The following is a 15,132-nucleotide window of genomic DNA, read 5'->3' on the forward strand; positions in this document are numbered from 1 at the left end:
AAAAAGTTGGTAGAGGTTGCTTTGTGGCTTTAAATTTTCTCCGTTTGGGAGCTGTTTAGCTTCATTTATTTTAATTTACACCAATCACAATTCGTACCAGACAGAGGTTTCTGGTGTCATGGAAACTCCCACAAAAGATCCAAACACTCAAGAATGGATTCTAAATGTTTCTATGCTTGCTTAAGTACTTCATTACCTTGTTGCAATAACTTGCAAACCAGAAAAAAATCACACAAACCTGGCTCTTTACCAGGTCTCAGATTTAAAACTAGAGTGATGTTGTGACATTTTTCTCAGATCAGTTACTCTTACAAAATGTACACTTAACATGTCAAAATAAGTAGTAAAACAGCACTTAGTAAAGGGTTTCTTTTTTGGCACACTTGTTGTGTCACTCATCTAATTTGCAAAATTCAGTAATCTGCAATGCATCTTAATGATCAGGGTGACTTAATGAGGTCCTGCTACACATTTGTAACTTGCATATACAAGTGGAACATATATAAGAGCATTTATAACTGCTCTTTTGTGTAGTTCAATAGTAAACTAACTAATTACTTTACCTACACTTAAATTTTAGGCCAGCATTGCCTAAAACACCATGAATTGTTTCTTCTTGGCTTGAAACTTTATGGACATAATGTTACAGCACCATCTGGTGTTGAGAAGTGTATTCATTTATGCTGAGATGCATATAAAGTCATGAAGCATCTTCCTTCCTAAATCTCCATGTAGTGTCCTACTTTATAAGACAGCCTAAAGCTTTTATGATCATCATACAAATCTTACGTATTTACAATGTCACTTAACCCCTCATGCCCAAGAGTGAGAGGGGGACTGTTGACATACCAATATGAAAACCAATATGGAATAAACTGAAATAATTTAAATACCTCGTTTAATCATATGGCAACTAAACTATCTTGTGGGTCTCATACATGGTATTAATCTGAATTATGTGGTCATGGCAAGTGGATAAGGAGAAAGGAGAAGTCCTTTTTTTCTTGGTGAAATTGATGTGCTGTATTTTAACATTGCATGTTCTGTCTAAAACAAAACATGCCTAAGAAGAGATTACATCCAGAGGAAAGGAATTCAGGTAAAACTTTAGTGATCATAATATCCAGAGGCCTGTATCTCTGCACTTCTAAAATAGTATTGAATCTTCTCACTCTTGTTTTGTTTACGTATAAAAAGCTTACCTTACTTGTCCTGTTACAAGGTGATTTGGAAAGCTCAGCACCTGAAATCAGATGTAAAGTGGCATTAATCAGAGCTGGCAAATGACAATCCAGTGATAGTTTAATATACCATTTTTCAATTAAAATTATGGGAAGAAGAAAATTCTGATATACATAATTTCTCCTGCGGTCATAATCCTTTATTTTAATCCTAATGCATGTTAGTACAGTTTTCCTGGAATGGAGCTGTAAATCCATTTGGCTAAACATATTCAATTGCAGATTCTCTGGCTTAAATAGTAAAGTTGTCCTGTTGATTACTACTCCAGTAAATGTCATCTGAAAGTGACCATAATAACCTATTTGAGATAGAATGGAGGTATAGTTAATACTTTTCACTTCTCACTTCTGTTTACAAGCTTCAATTGATAGGACATGGTAAATTATGCAAAAACATCATTGTGCCAGTATACCTGAATGGCAACAAAGTTCTGAGAATCCTATTTATCCAATCTTGCAGACCCAGAAGTCTTTTAAGCTATCATTTGAAATATAGTAGAACTTGCTGTTCTTGTTCATTGCTTGTGCTTGTTCTACTCGCATATGGCTCAATTTACTTTGCAAAAGAAATTGCATACTGGTGCTATTTGTCCCTCATATGAAAATCAGCATACGTTAAGCTTCAGCCATCGGCATGGAAATATTTTCTGATCATTTATGGTTTCAAAAACAGGAAAGAATCTGAGTGCCTTTTGAGCTAGAGGTAGTATTTAGAATTGCCAGTATAGAGAACTGTAACATGTTTTGTCCTTCCAAGATGCATTTTGACTTTCCCAAGTCAGGCACTTGCACAGAAGCACTGATTTGTGGAATCTGGGCAGATCCTATTTTGATCATTCTATCCAAAGTGCACAGATGAAACTGGATACTTTTGACATTGTATTAAAACAGTCTTATGGTAAGTCAAATCTTGGACTTAAACCTTTAAGGTGTTGTTTTTACTACACTTCTTTAAATGATATATGTGGCATAAAATTATTTTTATTTATATATAATAAAATATGCCTTTCTTATTTGGGCCAGACTTTATCCTTATATCTGTAGCAGCAGTAAGCGTCCCTTTAAAGTTCTATCTCTTTCTCCCTTAAATTACCAGGAGTGGAAACTTCTTCCAGAGGGAAGCCTGCCTCCATGAAAACATCTCTAGCATCTTGGACCAGTTCTGGCAAATCACTAACTAAATCAAAAGTACCCATTCGGAGAACTCCTAGCATCTCTTCAATCAGTAGTACCCAGAGTGAGCAAAGTACTTGCAGTAATAATTGTAAGTATCTTTGTCAGAGTTCTCTGCTGTTAACAGTTGTTCTCCACGACCAAATCCTTCAATCCTTAGCTGGCAAAAATTTATTTGAATGGGATTATTGCCTAGCTAAGGATTACTAGTTTTGGCCCTTAAGAATTTTGCCTTTTTATGTGTCTTTCATTCTGTAGTCTTCTCAGTTGAAGGGTCTTGAGACTTGGTGCCTGACTTAGCAAAAATGAACTTCTTAAAAAAAAAAAAAAAAAACACAACAACTTTCTACGCTCTCTTGGTGCATTCCAAAACTTCCTGGCATTACTGAGCACGATGCTTTCCTTGAAAGGGCTTTTTGTACATGGTGTAATAAGTTCAGAAAGTTTGAGCATTGTGAATTGGATGCCTGTTGTAACACTGAGAACAGTGCAACACAGCCCCTTTTTACCCATTTTTTGATGAACTATAATTCATATGTTATCCTGGTGTGTTCTTAATGAAATGTACTATATAGATGAGACTTTAACATTTAATTGCTTTCTTGCTTGAAAGTTCTGAAATATACAGTTTCAAATTACTAAAGTAAATATAATCAGTACATTTTGGGTGTACAATTTAAATGTAAAAAGAATGAATTCTTGATAAAATGATCAGTCTAAATTACATATTGTTTATGGTCTTAAATAGTGGATAAACTAATGAAAACTCTTGTATATCGGTTGCAGGAATATTACAGAATGAAAAACCAGCAAAAAGCAACATAGAATCACTTTCCCTATCTATGGGTTAATTTAAAATTTAAATTTAAATTCAAATCTCATCTTACTATTCTATTGTCCTATTCTGTCTTTGGGGAAGGAAGTTCCTTTTATGCTAAACTACTAAAAAAAAACAAACCTGAATTGAAGATGATTCATAGTACATATTTCTTTATCACTGAGTTGTCCTGATTGTTCCTGCTTTTTTTCTTTTCCCCTGAAAATAAAAACCTACCATGAGCTGAAAGGAATACGTATTTTTTTTGTATTAAAATTTGCAACACATTTCTTCTATAATCAGAATGGTTCTGTTGCCCTGACAGCCATGTTGACTTTTGGTGTTCAATTTTTAGTACCATGACTGAAATTCCGAAGGAGGTTGTAAACGCTTTGTGCTCTCTCTCCTAACAAAGAAAGGTTCATCGCTTCATAACAAAGAGATGTATTCCTTTCAGATTAAGCATCCAAACCGATGACTCTTTCTTAGTGTGATTTGCTAGCTGGTTTAATCTGTGTTTGTCCTCTGCCTTGAAGCTTACAATTCTTTCCACTCTAATTCACTAAGAGCAAGCATGAGGAATATGAGAGGGTGAACATGGCTGCAGTCTTTCTGGCTTTAAGCTTGCTTTGATTCTTTTTAAATGACTATACCAGGAGGACTCCGCAGTTGTACAGAAACTGATTTTTCTCCTCATATTTTCATCAATTCTACACTAGCACCACGGACTGATTCAGGAAGCCACTATGATATTACCTTATTGACTTTGCTGGTAGTGGGATCTTACAGCTTTTTTATTATTCCTTTGTTAGCCACGTTTACTGGGAAAAGAAGTAGGTCATTAGCCTTCTTTAAATAAAAGCATGTTTGTTTTTTTGTTAAAGTTGGTAAATGTATCAAATTAAATGATTTAATTTGCTAGTTTCCAAGGACAATGCTTTTCTTAATTTAAATTAATAACTTTACAGAAAATTTTCAAACTAAATCTTGATTTCAATGTTTTTGTGATTGTAATCATGTCTGGATTACATGTGATTAATATTTTCTGTGCAGTGCAATTTTTTGCTGACTTTTTGAACCATCTTGTAGAGAGAATCAGTACAATTTTACTTTTTTTCTAGAGGCATACAGAGTATTTCTTGTCCTTTGTGATAGTTCATTAGACAATGACATCAGAATAAAATCGTAATTGGTAAAATCTAAAATTCTTGACTATCAGATTACTGGGACATTCGAGTGTCAAGATGGGATACTTCAGTAAACATAGTGTAATGTAAAACCTAGGATGATAATGTTCTGTTTAACATTAAACTGACAAATGATTTAGCTTGATATTTAAGATGATTAGTTGATTTTTTTTCTGTAAAAATAACTTCATGAAATATAACCTTCCTGTTGCTGCCTGCTCAGTCCTTTGTTGTGATTTCTCCTAATGGGTTAAATTTCCTATGATAGTAACATGCTGCCTTTGAGTCTAATGAGCACTTTGGTTTTATGACTCTCTTCTAAGGAAAGTCTGTGTTTGTGAAATTTTGGCATAACGTAATTGTGTATAATAAAAAAGAAAAGCATAATTTGCATGTGAGTTAATTATTTGCACTATTAAATGTGGTTGAGGATTGAAAAATGAGAATTGCAGCACCCTGACCTTTATTTAGCAATTGTGTAGTGTGCACATGGTAAATTGTATTATGATGTAAATAAAGATTGAGAACACAAGTGTGTAAATCATAAGGCTTGCAAGTATGAATTCCAAGTGCTATTTTTTCCTCGTATAGGAGTAATTGCATGCAAAGGAAATGAAGATGTAGAATTTCAGCAGTAAGATGCTGATCTCAGCAATTCACCTTGAGCCATAGGAATAAAAACCAGTCTGCTTTCACTTTGGCTTGACTTGAACGATGCTGTTCAGTAACTTGGTGGGGCTATTTTACATCTCCTATTACTGTATATAGAACAATTTGGGGGTGTCTCACTGATGGAAGTTTGATATAACAGCAAAATTATTTTTGAGTAATACTTGGATAACTCTGAAATTCTCAGGAGTGTAATCAGACTACTATAACTCGTTAGTCTGAACAATGGGCTCAAATGTCTAAAGTGTATATGCATTTTTGTACATGCCTGACTTGTACTCTGTGAACAAACCAAAGCTGCAAAACTTGGGCTTTGAAATGCATACAATGAGATTAGTCTTGGTGAATATCAGACAAAGCTTTATGCCAATTTATCCGTGTAGACAATATGGAAATACAGAAGCTTGTACTCAGCTATTTGTGATTGTTATAAAATGTTGCTAATTAAAGGTATAGGAAATAGGACCATCAGTAACTTACACGTGAGACTTAGTTTTTATAAAACATCTAGCTAAATGTGATAAGCTAATTCTCCAACTCTCTCTCTCTCTCCATATGATTTTTTGCAATAGCTACAAGTGCCACAATCATCATCAAGAATGGAGAATGGCCTTCAAAAGCTACCTGTCAAAATGGCATTTCTGGATCCATCTCTTTGAAGCCAGTGCCCAGACCTAGAGTGTACTCCTTAAAATCCACTCCAAAAGGTATCAGAATCTTTTTATACATAATGAAGCTAAAGTAATTCTTTACTAGCTTACATTGTTTTACATTACTGTTTCCCAAAGCAGCGACTTGCCAGTAGTAGTCCAAGAAACACTTGTTGGTAGTTTTGTGGAAAACTGGCTGATCATAGAATCATAGAATATCAGGGTTGGAAGGGACCCCAGAAGGTCATCTAGTCCAACCCCCTGCTTGAAGCAGGACCAATTCCCAGTTAAATCATCCCAGCCAGGGCTTTGTCAAGCCTGACCTTAAAAACCTCTAAGGAAGGAGATTCTACCACCTCCCTAGGTAACGCATTCCAGTGTTTCACCACCCTCTTAGTGAAAAAGTTTTTCCTAATATCCAATCTAAACCTCTCCCACTGCAACTTGAGACCATTACTCCTCGTTCTGTCATCTGCTACCATTGAGAACAGTCTAGAGCCATCCTCTTTGGAACCCCCTTTCAGGTAGTTGAAAGCAGCTATCAAATCCCCCCTCATTCTTCTCTTCTGCAGGCTAAACAATCCCAGCTCCCTCAGCCTCTCCTCATAAGTCATGTGTTCCAGACCCCTAATAATTTTTGTTGCCCTTCGCTGGACTCTTTCCAATCTATCCACATCCTTCCTGTAGTGTGGGGCCCAAAACTGGACACAGTACTCCAGATGAGGCCTCACCAATGTCGAATAGAGGGGAACGATCACGTCCCTCCATTTGCTCGCTATGCTCCTACTTGTACATCCCAAAATGCCATTGGCCTTCTTGGCAACAATGGCACACTGCTGACTCATATCCAGCTTCTCGTCCACTGTCACCCCTTGGTCCTTTTCCGCAGAACTGCTGCCTAGCCATTCGGTCCCTAGTCTGTAGCTGTGCATTGGGTTCTTCCGTCCTAAGTGCAGGACCCTGCACTTATCCTTATTGAACCTCATCAGATTTCTTTTGGCCCAATCCTCCAATTTGTCTAGGTCCCTCTGTATCCTATCCCTCCCCTCCAGCGTATCTACCACTCCTCCCGGTTTAGTATCATCCGCAAATTTGCTGAGAGTGCAATCCACACCATCCTCCAGATCATTTATGAAGATATTGAACAAAACCGGCCCCAGGACCGACCCTTGGGGCACTCCACTTGATACTGGCTGCCAACTAGACATGGAGCCATTGATCACTACCCGTTGAGCCCGACAATCTAGCCAGCTTTCTACCCACCTTATAGTGCATTCATCCAGCCCATACTTCCTTAACTTGCTGACAAGAATACTGTGGGAGACCGTGTCAAAAGCTTTGCTAAAGTCAAGAAACAATACATCCACTGCTTTCCCTTCATCCACAGAACCAGTAATCTCATCATAAAAGGCGATTAGATTAGTCAGGCATGACCTTCCCTTGGTGAATCCATGCTGGCTGTTCCTGATCACTTTCCTCTCATGCAAGTGCTTCAGGATTGATTCTTTGAGGACCTGCTCCATGATTTTTCCAGGGACTGAGGTGAGGCTGACTGGCCTGTAGTTCCCAGGATCCTCCTTCTTCCCTTTTTTAAAGATTGGCACTACATTAGCCTTTTTCCAGTCATCCAGGACTTCCTCGGTTCGCCACGAGTTTTCAAAGATAATGGCCAATGGCTCTGCAATCACAGCCGCCAATTCCTTCAGCACTCTCAGATGCAACTCGTCCGGCCCCATGGACTTGTGCACGTCCAGCTTTTCTAAATAGTCCCTAACCACCTCTATCTCCACAGAGGGCTGGCCATCTCTTCCCCATTTTGTGATGCCCTGCGCAGCAGTCTGGGAGCTGACCTTGTTAGTGAAGACAGAGGCAAAAAAAGCATTGAGTACATTAGCTTTTTCCACATCCTCTGTCACTAGGTTGCCTCCCTCATTCAGTAAGGGGCATGATGACATGATGGTGTGTTATTTCCGGCTGTTCACGTTGCATTAAGATGGCCAAAAATATATTACTTCTGCTGTAGTTGCTTGTGCTCTAGAATTACCTTAAGACTACTTCCATTTCCAACAGATATTGAAAAGTAGTAACTCTCAGCACCTTCATCAGACTCTAACAGAAAATGTGATCTGACCTCATACTCAATTATACCAAACAGTTGCCACATATGACTGTAACAAAACCCATACATTCAATATTATTCTGCCTAAAGTTGCTGAAAGTTTGCCATTAAAGTGTGGGTTGTTGGTTGGGTTTTTTTTTTGTTTTTTTTTGCATTAAGCCTAAGTTTGAAGTATTACTGTTTGGTATCTGTTGGAGATGGAGGTGGAAAAGGGCACTTGCCAATGGTTAAGTAAATCAAAATAGAAGGGAGGAGATGGTCTATCTGGGTGGCTGTCTTCACCCGACTTGTTACCTGGTAACAGAGCACAATATGAAAGAGCAGGGGTAAGGCAAGAAATGTGTATAAAAGGAGTTCCCGTCCTCAAGTGGGCAAAGAGAACAAGAGTATGTCTACAAAGCAAAGAGAGACCTGTGTCTGGATCGGGCTCACGGGGCTGTTTGCATTGTTGTGCAGACATCTAGGCTCTGGGATGATATCGCTGCGGGGGGGGGTGGGGTGCCTGAGCCTGGAAGTCTACACTGCAATGAAACAGCCCCGCAGTGCAACCCTGAGTCAATGGGTACAGTCCAGATGTGGGATTTTCTTTGCTGTGTGGACATACTCCAAGTATGGCCTCAAGAGACCATAGCCAGTCAATGCACTGTTCACATGAACACTTGATGATACAGGGTAGGGGTATATCCCAACTGCTTCCCAAGCTAGACAAATTCAGATTGGAAATAGGCGTAAATGTTTAACAGTGAAAATAAGTCCTTGGAACAATTTACCAAGGGTCATGGTGGATTCTCCATCACTGACCATTTTTAAATGCAGATCTATAAAACATCCAATCTTTAGGAATTTTTTTGGGGAAGTTCTCTGGCCTACGTTATACAGGTCAGACTAGATAATCACAATGATCACTTCTGGCTATGGAATCTATGCATTCCCATCCCTACTCATAAAAATGCTGCATTTAACACTTGACCAGGATGAAGAATAAGTATGAATGTAAAATAGGGAAGGAAACCTTGACTTTCCATTTTAGAGCTTTTTTTTAAAATGCTCCTCCCAAAATTAATTTTAGGTGATTGTAACCCTTCTGCCAGTCAGAGTTGGCAGTAACAAGGGCCGGGTTCGGTATCTAGGGATTCCTTTTCACCAATACAGCACAAAACCAGCTTAAGCCCCCACCCAGTGACCTGGGACAATTGCACACCACCCCCTGGGCACCTCTAAGAGGCAATACTTCCCCTCTCGCAAGCACAGAGTCTGAGTGTAGCAAAAAACTTTTTAACAAAAGGAGGGAAATAATGCGGCATTAATTTGGGGAAACTGCAAACAGGGTTTATAAACAAACCATGAGCAAAAGACCCACCACCCAGTAAGCTGGGCAGTGTCCTTTTCCCCTCAGGTTCTTAAGTCCAGCAACCCAAAAGTCCCTTTAACATGCCTGTCCCTTCTCTGTACCCCACTCACAGTTGCTGTCCTTCGACAGTGCAGACACAGAGTTCAAAGGTGTATTTGCAGAGTTCAGCTCCCACCCTGGATGTGGGGTGAGGGATAGGGGAAGAGAAGGCACCTTACTTGTCCCACTGCTCGGGCACTCACTCGCCGCTCCTCTTGGTGGGGCTCTGCTCTGGCACTCTCTGCCTGCTGCCTGCACCAAGATGTCTTCGGGGCCTTCCCCCTTAACACAGCTCTCAGTGATTTCAACTGTTAGTGGGAGATCCTCACTGCTGGTGCACATTGGGCAGTCTCTTGCATCAGAAACTCTGTCCAAAAGCAAGTCTAATACTTAGACCTAGGTATCTGACTTCAGCTCTGCAGCCTGTAACAATTCTCAATTGAGTCTAAACTAGCTCTGTTATTAAACAGTAGAGTGAGGAACAGTCAAATGATGTCTGGGGCTCTTAGGCAGGGCTCATACCACCAGGTACAAGTACCTGTGCCTGCCCTCTCTCAACTCACTGGGCTTTGGAATCCATGTCCCCTGACTAACAACTTCCATTCAGTTGCGGGTGGGTCCCTCAACTGGGCAATGCCAAGTACAGTTCTGCTGTCCTTGATTCACACAGCAAGGCTAACAATCCTTTATTACTCCTGCCCCAACAACAAGGAGACTGGGGATCCCCCACCAGCCAAAAATGACCATTTGGGCGAGCAATCCCATAATGCTGAGCATGTAGGCAGGGTGGGTGTGGCCATGCAAACGAGATCAGCTTCTGAAGTCCTTTTCCACAGCTCACCACTAGATGTCAGGGGAGAGCTCATTCGGACTCTGTTTACATGATAACATTAGAAGAGAGTTTTCAGTGCAAAATCTATTGTCACATATTATGCAGCTTCAGTTTGACCCCACCCTGCTCAACCCACAGAGGAGAGGGAGCTTGAGGAAAGGTAGTCATCGTCTAACCCTTCCAAGGGTGAGGGGACCATGGAGAGAATGCGCAATCATTGAGTTAGGGTACGAGTGTCTGAGATACATAGCCTGCCCTCCTCAGATGTTACTGCCCCACCTTCCAGCGGGAGTCCAGAAACTCCTCTACCAGACACTAGCTCCTTCTGCTGCCCTCATTTCTAATGCCTCTTACCGGCTAAGGAGAAATCAGAGTTTTGCTTTTGGCAGAGACTGGGTACTTGTGCTATAACCTCTGCTGCTGCGAGTAGTTTATTTTAAACACCATCTCCCAGTTCTTGTTAAACGTTTCATTCTGGTTCCTCTCCATGTATGCAGTGTCTGCACTGCAGCTGGGAGATCTAATTCCCAGCTCCCTTAGAGACCTACATTCTAGCGCTCTTTGAGCTAGGGTGCTAAAAATAGCAGTGTGGCCGCAGCGGGCTAGCCACGAGAATACAGCCCCATCAGAGATTGTAAGTATGTATTTGGGGTAACAGCCTGTGGTGCTGCAGCTACACTTCTATTTTAGTGCGCTAGCTCAAGCGGACCTAGAGCGTGTGTCTACCAGATCTAGGAATCACACCTTCTAGCTGCAGCATAGACATACCCTTAAGTGACTGTATGTAGGACTTCTCCATCAGCTGATAAGCTTAATAGTGCTGTTTACAACCATAGAATGCATCTGTCCAGGTGCCAGTTTTTCTTAAATCTTCCTTTGTACAGTATAGCAGCTGAACTGCTGCCATACATGGTCTGAATGGAGTAGCAGCTTCATTCACTGGCCAAAATGAAGTGGAGATGGCAGAAAAGCTTTCTCCGAAATACTTACTGCTAAAATGTTTCTGTCAGGCACATTTTGGGCTAAGAGGTGACTGAACTCAGACATGTCTAAGTCAGGAGTGGTGGTGTTGCACATTTTTGTATTTCAGTGAAAAGTAGGAATTGGAGATAGGGATGGGGAAGTAAGAAGAGAATTTCATGAAAACCACAACAGAAAAAATTGGATTTAAAACACTGAATAACAGAAGCGATTTAACGCTTTGACAGGATGACAAGCTATAAAGTAACTTGTAACTATGAAAGGCAGGGGCCCTGAGGTTGTACTTTGCTGCTTTTTTTTTTTTTTTTTTTTGCAACTTCTATATTTTAGATGTAATAAAAGGTAAATTGAATTTTGGAATACATCTGAAAATGCGTTTACTAACCCTCCTTATTAACTTAAAACTATTAAAAGTATCTTATTTTTTCTATTCTCAATTTTCAATAAAGAAAATTGACTTAAAGTAGTTTTTATTCATCTAAGTCATTGTTCTGCCATTTTAAAAATCTTTCTAAAGGAGACTATAGTTCAGAATCAATTTCCTCTTTAACTGCATGTTAATTATTAAAAAAAAAAAATTCAGGGTTTTAAATGATCAGTAACCTTAAGTTATTTTCTTAAATTGTACAAGTTCTTATCACTGATCTAGTTTTTTAAATTTAAAAACCTAATCTAAGTCTTCGTTTTTTTAGGAACAAAGAACAAGTCTGGTTCACCGAACCAATGTATACCAAAATCAGCTGGACCATTTCTTCCAGCAAGGAAAACCAGTGAGCCAAGAGGCAACCAGCCATTGGGTAAAGTCTTTCTCATTTACACTTTGCAGTCTTCCCTTTCTTCAGTGAGAGCTTTGCTGTTCAATTTTTAAATGCTCAAGATTGCCAGTTCTAGCAGAGCTTCAGCCGTAGCTGAAACTTTGAAAGTGGAGATGGATTTCACAAATCTGTTCCCAATACAAAAATCCCTAATTTCCTTTTTTTGTCAGAGTGAAATACTAACCTTTCATTTTCTGGAAAAAAGATTAAAGGGCCTGTAATATCACTTGTTTATCTATATTTAAATTTGTATGTATAAAAACAAACGTTTTATAAGCAGGATTGGAATAATGCTTACTTAGAGTATACATACAAGATAAGGCACAAATTTAGCACCTTCTTGGAGTTTTTGTTTAACTTAGAGTCTCTGTCAGAGCTTGCTCCTAAGCTTGGCTATTTCTAGGATAACACTTCTGCCCCTTTACCTCCCTGCCTCAGATACTCAAAACCTTTTTAATGCTGAATTAGAGTTTAAAAGGACATACGTAGTTGGTTGTCTACACATTTAAAAGTACGGATCTGAATCTTCATCAAAGGTTCTAGAATCTGATACCTTGTCATAGGTGTTCACTGACTACTCACAAAGTTCCTAGCATGTGGTTAGAGTTAAAACTGAACTGCATCAGACACTGGCTAATGTACAGTAGTTAAGATACAATGCAAATTGTGTTGCCCCCTATTTACTGAAGCATATGCTTGTAGGGTCTCACATGGAGACTTTGATACTTCCTATGCACAGAGAGATGAGTTGAGCCTTTTAATTCTTAATTTTTGTCTTTGCAAATTGGACCAAGTAACAGTGTTCTTGAAAACCAATAAACCTACTCTAAAATTCTTTATTTTTAAGTCTCTACCATGCAAGAGTTATCAGTAATAGTTCCACTTAATTGATCTTTACACTAAAGGTTACTGTCAATTATATGGTCCTTAGGTCATACTAATAAAAGGCAAATTAGCTTTTTTTTCCCTGTTAATTTGGAAGGTCACATTCTCTAGTGTGTAACCATTGGTTAACATTTTTCTCCTTTTTGAAAAGGATCTGTAAATATTTGCCCACAGATGAAATAGCTGACAATTATTACAGGCAACTTCATTCTTAAAGGCCTCAGAAGTGGCAATACTGTGGACAGAATAAAATAGTACTATCTGGCTTACATGAAGCACAGCACTACCCAGTGCTAACAAATGGGATAGTTAAAGGTCAAGCTCTTAACTAGTGATATCAATTAAAAGTGATTGATTACAGTAAAACAGGAATCTTGTCATGTTTCATTCTCGCATATCTTACCAACATATTAATGTCATAGCAAATTTTGGCATTAATATTAATAACTTACTGAATTATGTATGCCACCAAACAAAGAGGGTACATGAAAGGAGTCTGGGAAGATGCTCTTTTACCCATCTACCGGAACTTATTCATAAATCTTAATACAGTTTAGTTACATCCATATCTTCTCTGAACATTATAGGTACTCCTGTACTAAATGGACCCCGAAGACTGTCGTCAGTTTTCAATTCTGGTGAGTTCTCAAATCTCTTTTCTACCCAAATCGTTGTTAATGGATAACAAGGGGAGGTCCCCAAAATTATATATCCTTATATGCTATTCTTTAAGAGGCTTTTGGTATAGTATCCTAGTGTTTCATTCTTAAATTAAGTAGCCTCACAAGAAGTTTGTATGATGTAACCAACCATGAAGACTGAAGGTTCAAACATACAATTTTACCTTTTTTCTCTGTGCTTTAGTTCTGTGCTATTAGACCATCCAGCTGCCAAACTGTAGAGTCGATATTAATATTTGTCGTCTTATGCTTTGTAGACAAAATGTTGCTTTGAAAAAACTGCCATACAAGAACATATGGGTAACAAATTTGGATATAGTGACTTTGCAGTTTAGTCATGTGGCAGTAATTTGTCAAAACAAACTTGATGTGGTTTAGGAAAAACAGAAGATTCATGTTGAACAAAAGCTTTTCTTTTTTTTAATGCCTTGTGCTGACGAATTCTTGACATCTTCTTTTTTTTTTTTTAAAGCAGCAGCCTCAGCATATGTTACTGCATGCTGTGCTTGAATGGTAGGTTGCAATTAACTAGAAATGTTGATATCAACTTTTGTGACCCTGGGAAGAGTGAAGAGGTTAAAAATGTGGCTGATATTCTAAATAATTCTGTTCTGAGGCTTCTGTCTTGTATACTAGTTCTTCTCTCTCCTGTATTTCATACCAGTCCACAAACCTGGAGCTAGTTCTTACCCAGCCAGTTGAAAAATGGCAGAATAAATCTTGGGTGGACATTCCCTTGTACATAAAGATCTTTCCAACTCACTTGAACAGATTAATGGGGTCTTTGTCGAAAGAGAGAAAAGGTCTGTGATAGGAACTTGCCACTGGAGCATTAATATGTCCCTTCACTAGAACTAGAAGCTTGCTGGATGCAACATAGGGTGGAAAAGTGCTACATGTCTCTGGAAGACCCTGCTACCTCCCAAATGAAGATTGGATGTCTTTCTGAAAGATGTGCTCTAGCTAACCAGAAGTTATGGGTCTAATGCAGGAATTACTGTGTGAAATTCTCTTGTTCAGGAGATCAAACTAGATTACAAATCACTTTTGGCCTTAATTTGTGGATCATACATTCGCTTTTACTAAAGCAATACAATGATTCCAAGTGTCTGGAATTTGATCTTGTATGCAGGAGAAGAGAGAATTATTTTTTACTTGTTGGCTTCCTTTCTTTGAGATCTTCTATTACAAGTTCAGACCCTTGTCATGATGCAGCAGTTTAGCACAATGACTTTGAATAGAGGTTTACTTTGGTTTCTGCAGTCACTTACGTTTTGCTAGTACTACTTTTTAGTTTCAGTGGAGTTCTGTGAGCTCATTTGTCCATCAGTTCAGAGAAGCAGAAAGGGTAATCTCACCAAGATTTAGCTGTTTTGTCACCATTTATTGGCAATGGGCGCCATTAAACCTGTGCATCTGGTCTGGAATAGAGATCTCTGGGGGAAAACGTTGGGAAATGAGTCTCTCCATTCATTTGCCAACAAGTGAGCCACACTTTGTACACTGAAATACATAATTCATCACATGCCAGTGAAAGTTCATCCTCAATTTGAAACACTTCATTTCCTGCTCTTTGGAATTATGGACCTTTCACCACTGTAGCACAATTTTTCCATTTTATGCTGACCAGCTTTTCTAATGGATTTTTTTTTTTGCTTTTTCAGAAGCTGCTTTTTTTGTTTTTCATTCTTAA

General features: G+C 38.9%; 1 protein-coding gene across 3 annotated transcripts in view; it reads left to right on the forward strand.

The window, feature by feature from the left end:
- The window catches only part of MTUS1 (microtubule associated scaffold protein 1), a 206,087-nt gene that overhangs the window by 74,484 nt on the left and 116,471 nt on the right, over positions 1-15,132 (forward strand). Inside the window, exons 4-7 of one of the 3 annotated variants that reach the window (XM_073341911.2) lie at positions 2,338-2,505; positions 5,660-5,794; positions 11,752-11,856; positions 13,347-13,397. In XM_073341911.2, the coding sequence (XP_073198012.1) occupies positions 2,338-2,505; positions 5,660-5,794; positions 11,752-11,856; positions 13,347-13,397 (459 nt within the window). Of the gene's footprint in view, positions 1-2,337; positions 2,506-3,604; positions 4,065-5,659; positions 5,795-11,751; positions 11,857-13,346; positions 13,398-15,132 lie in introns of those variants that run through there. The other 2 variants (XM_078852526.1, XM_073341912.2) reach the window with 2 other exon arrangements.

This window comes from Lepidochelys kempii, chromosome 4, assembly GCF_965140285.1.
Source record: "Lepidochelys kempii isolate rLepKem1 chromosome 4, rLepKem1.hap1, whole genome shotgun sequence".
Lineage (NCBI taxonomy): Eukaryota > Metazoa > Chordata > Testudines > Cheloniidae > Lepidochelys > Lepidochelys kempii.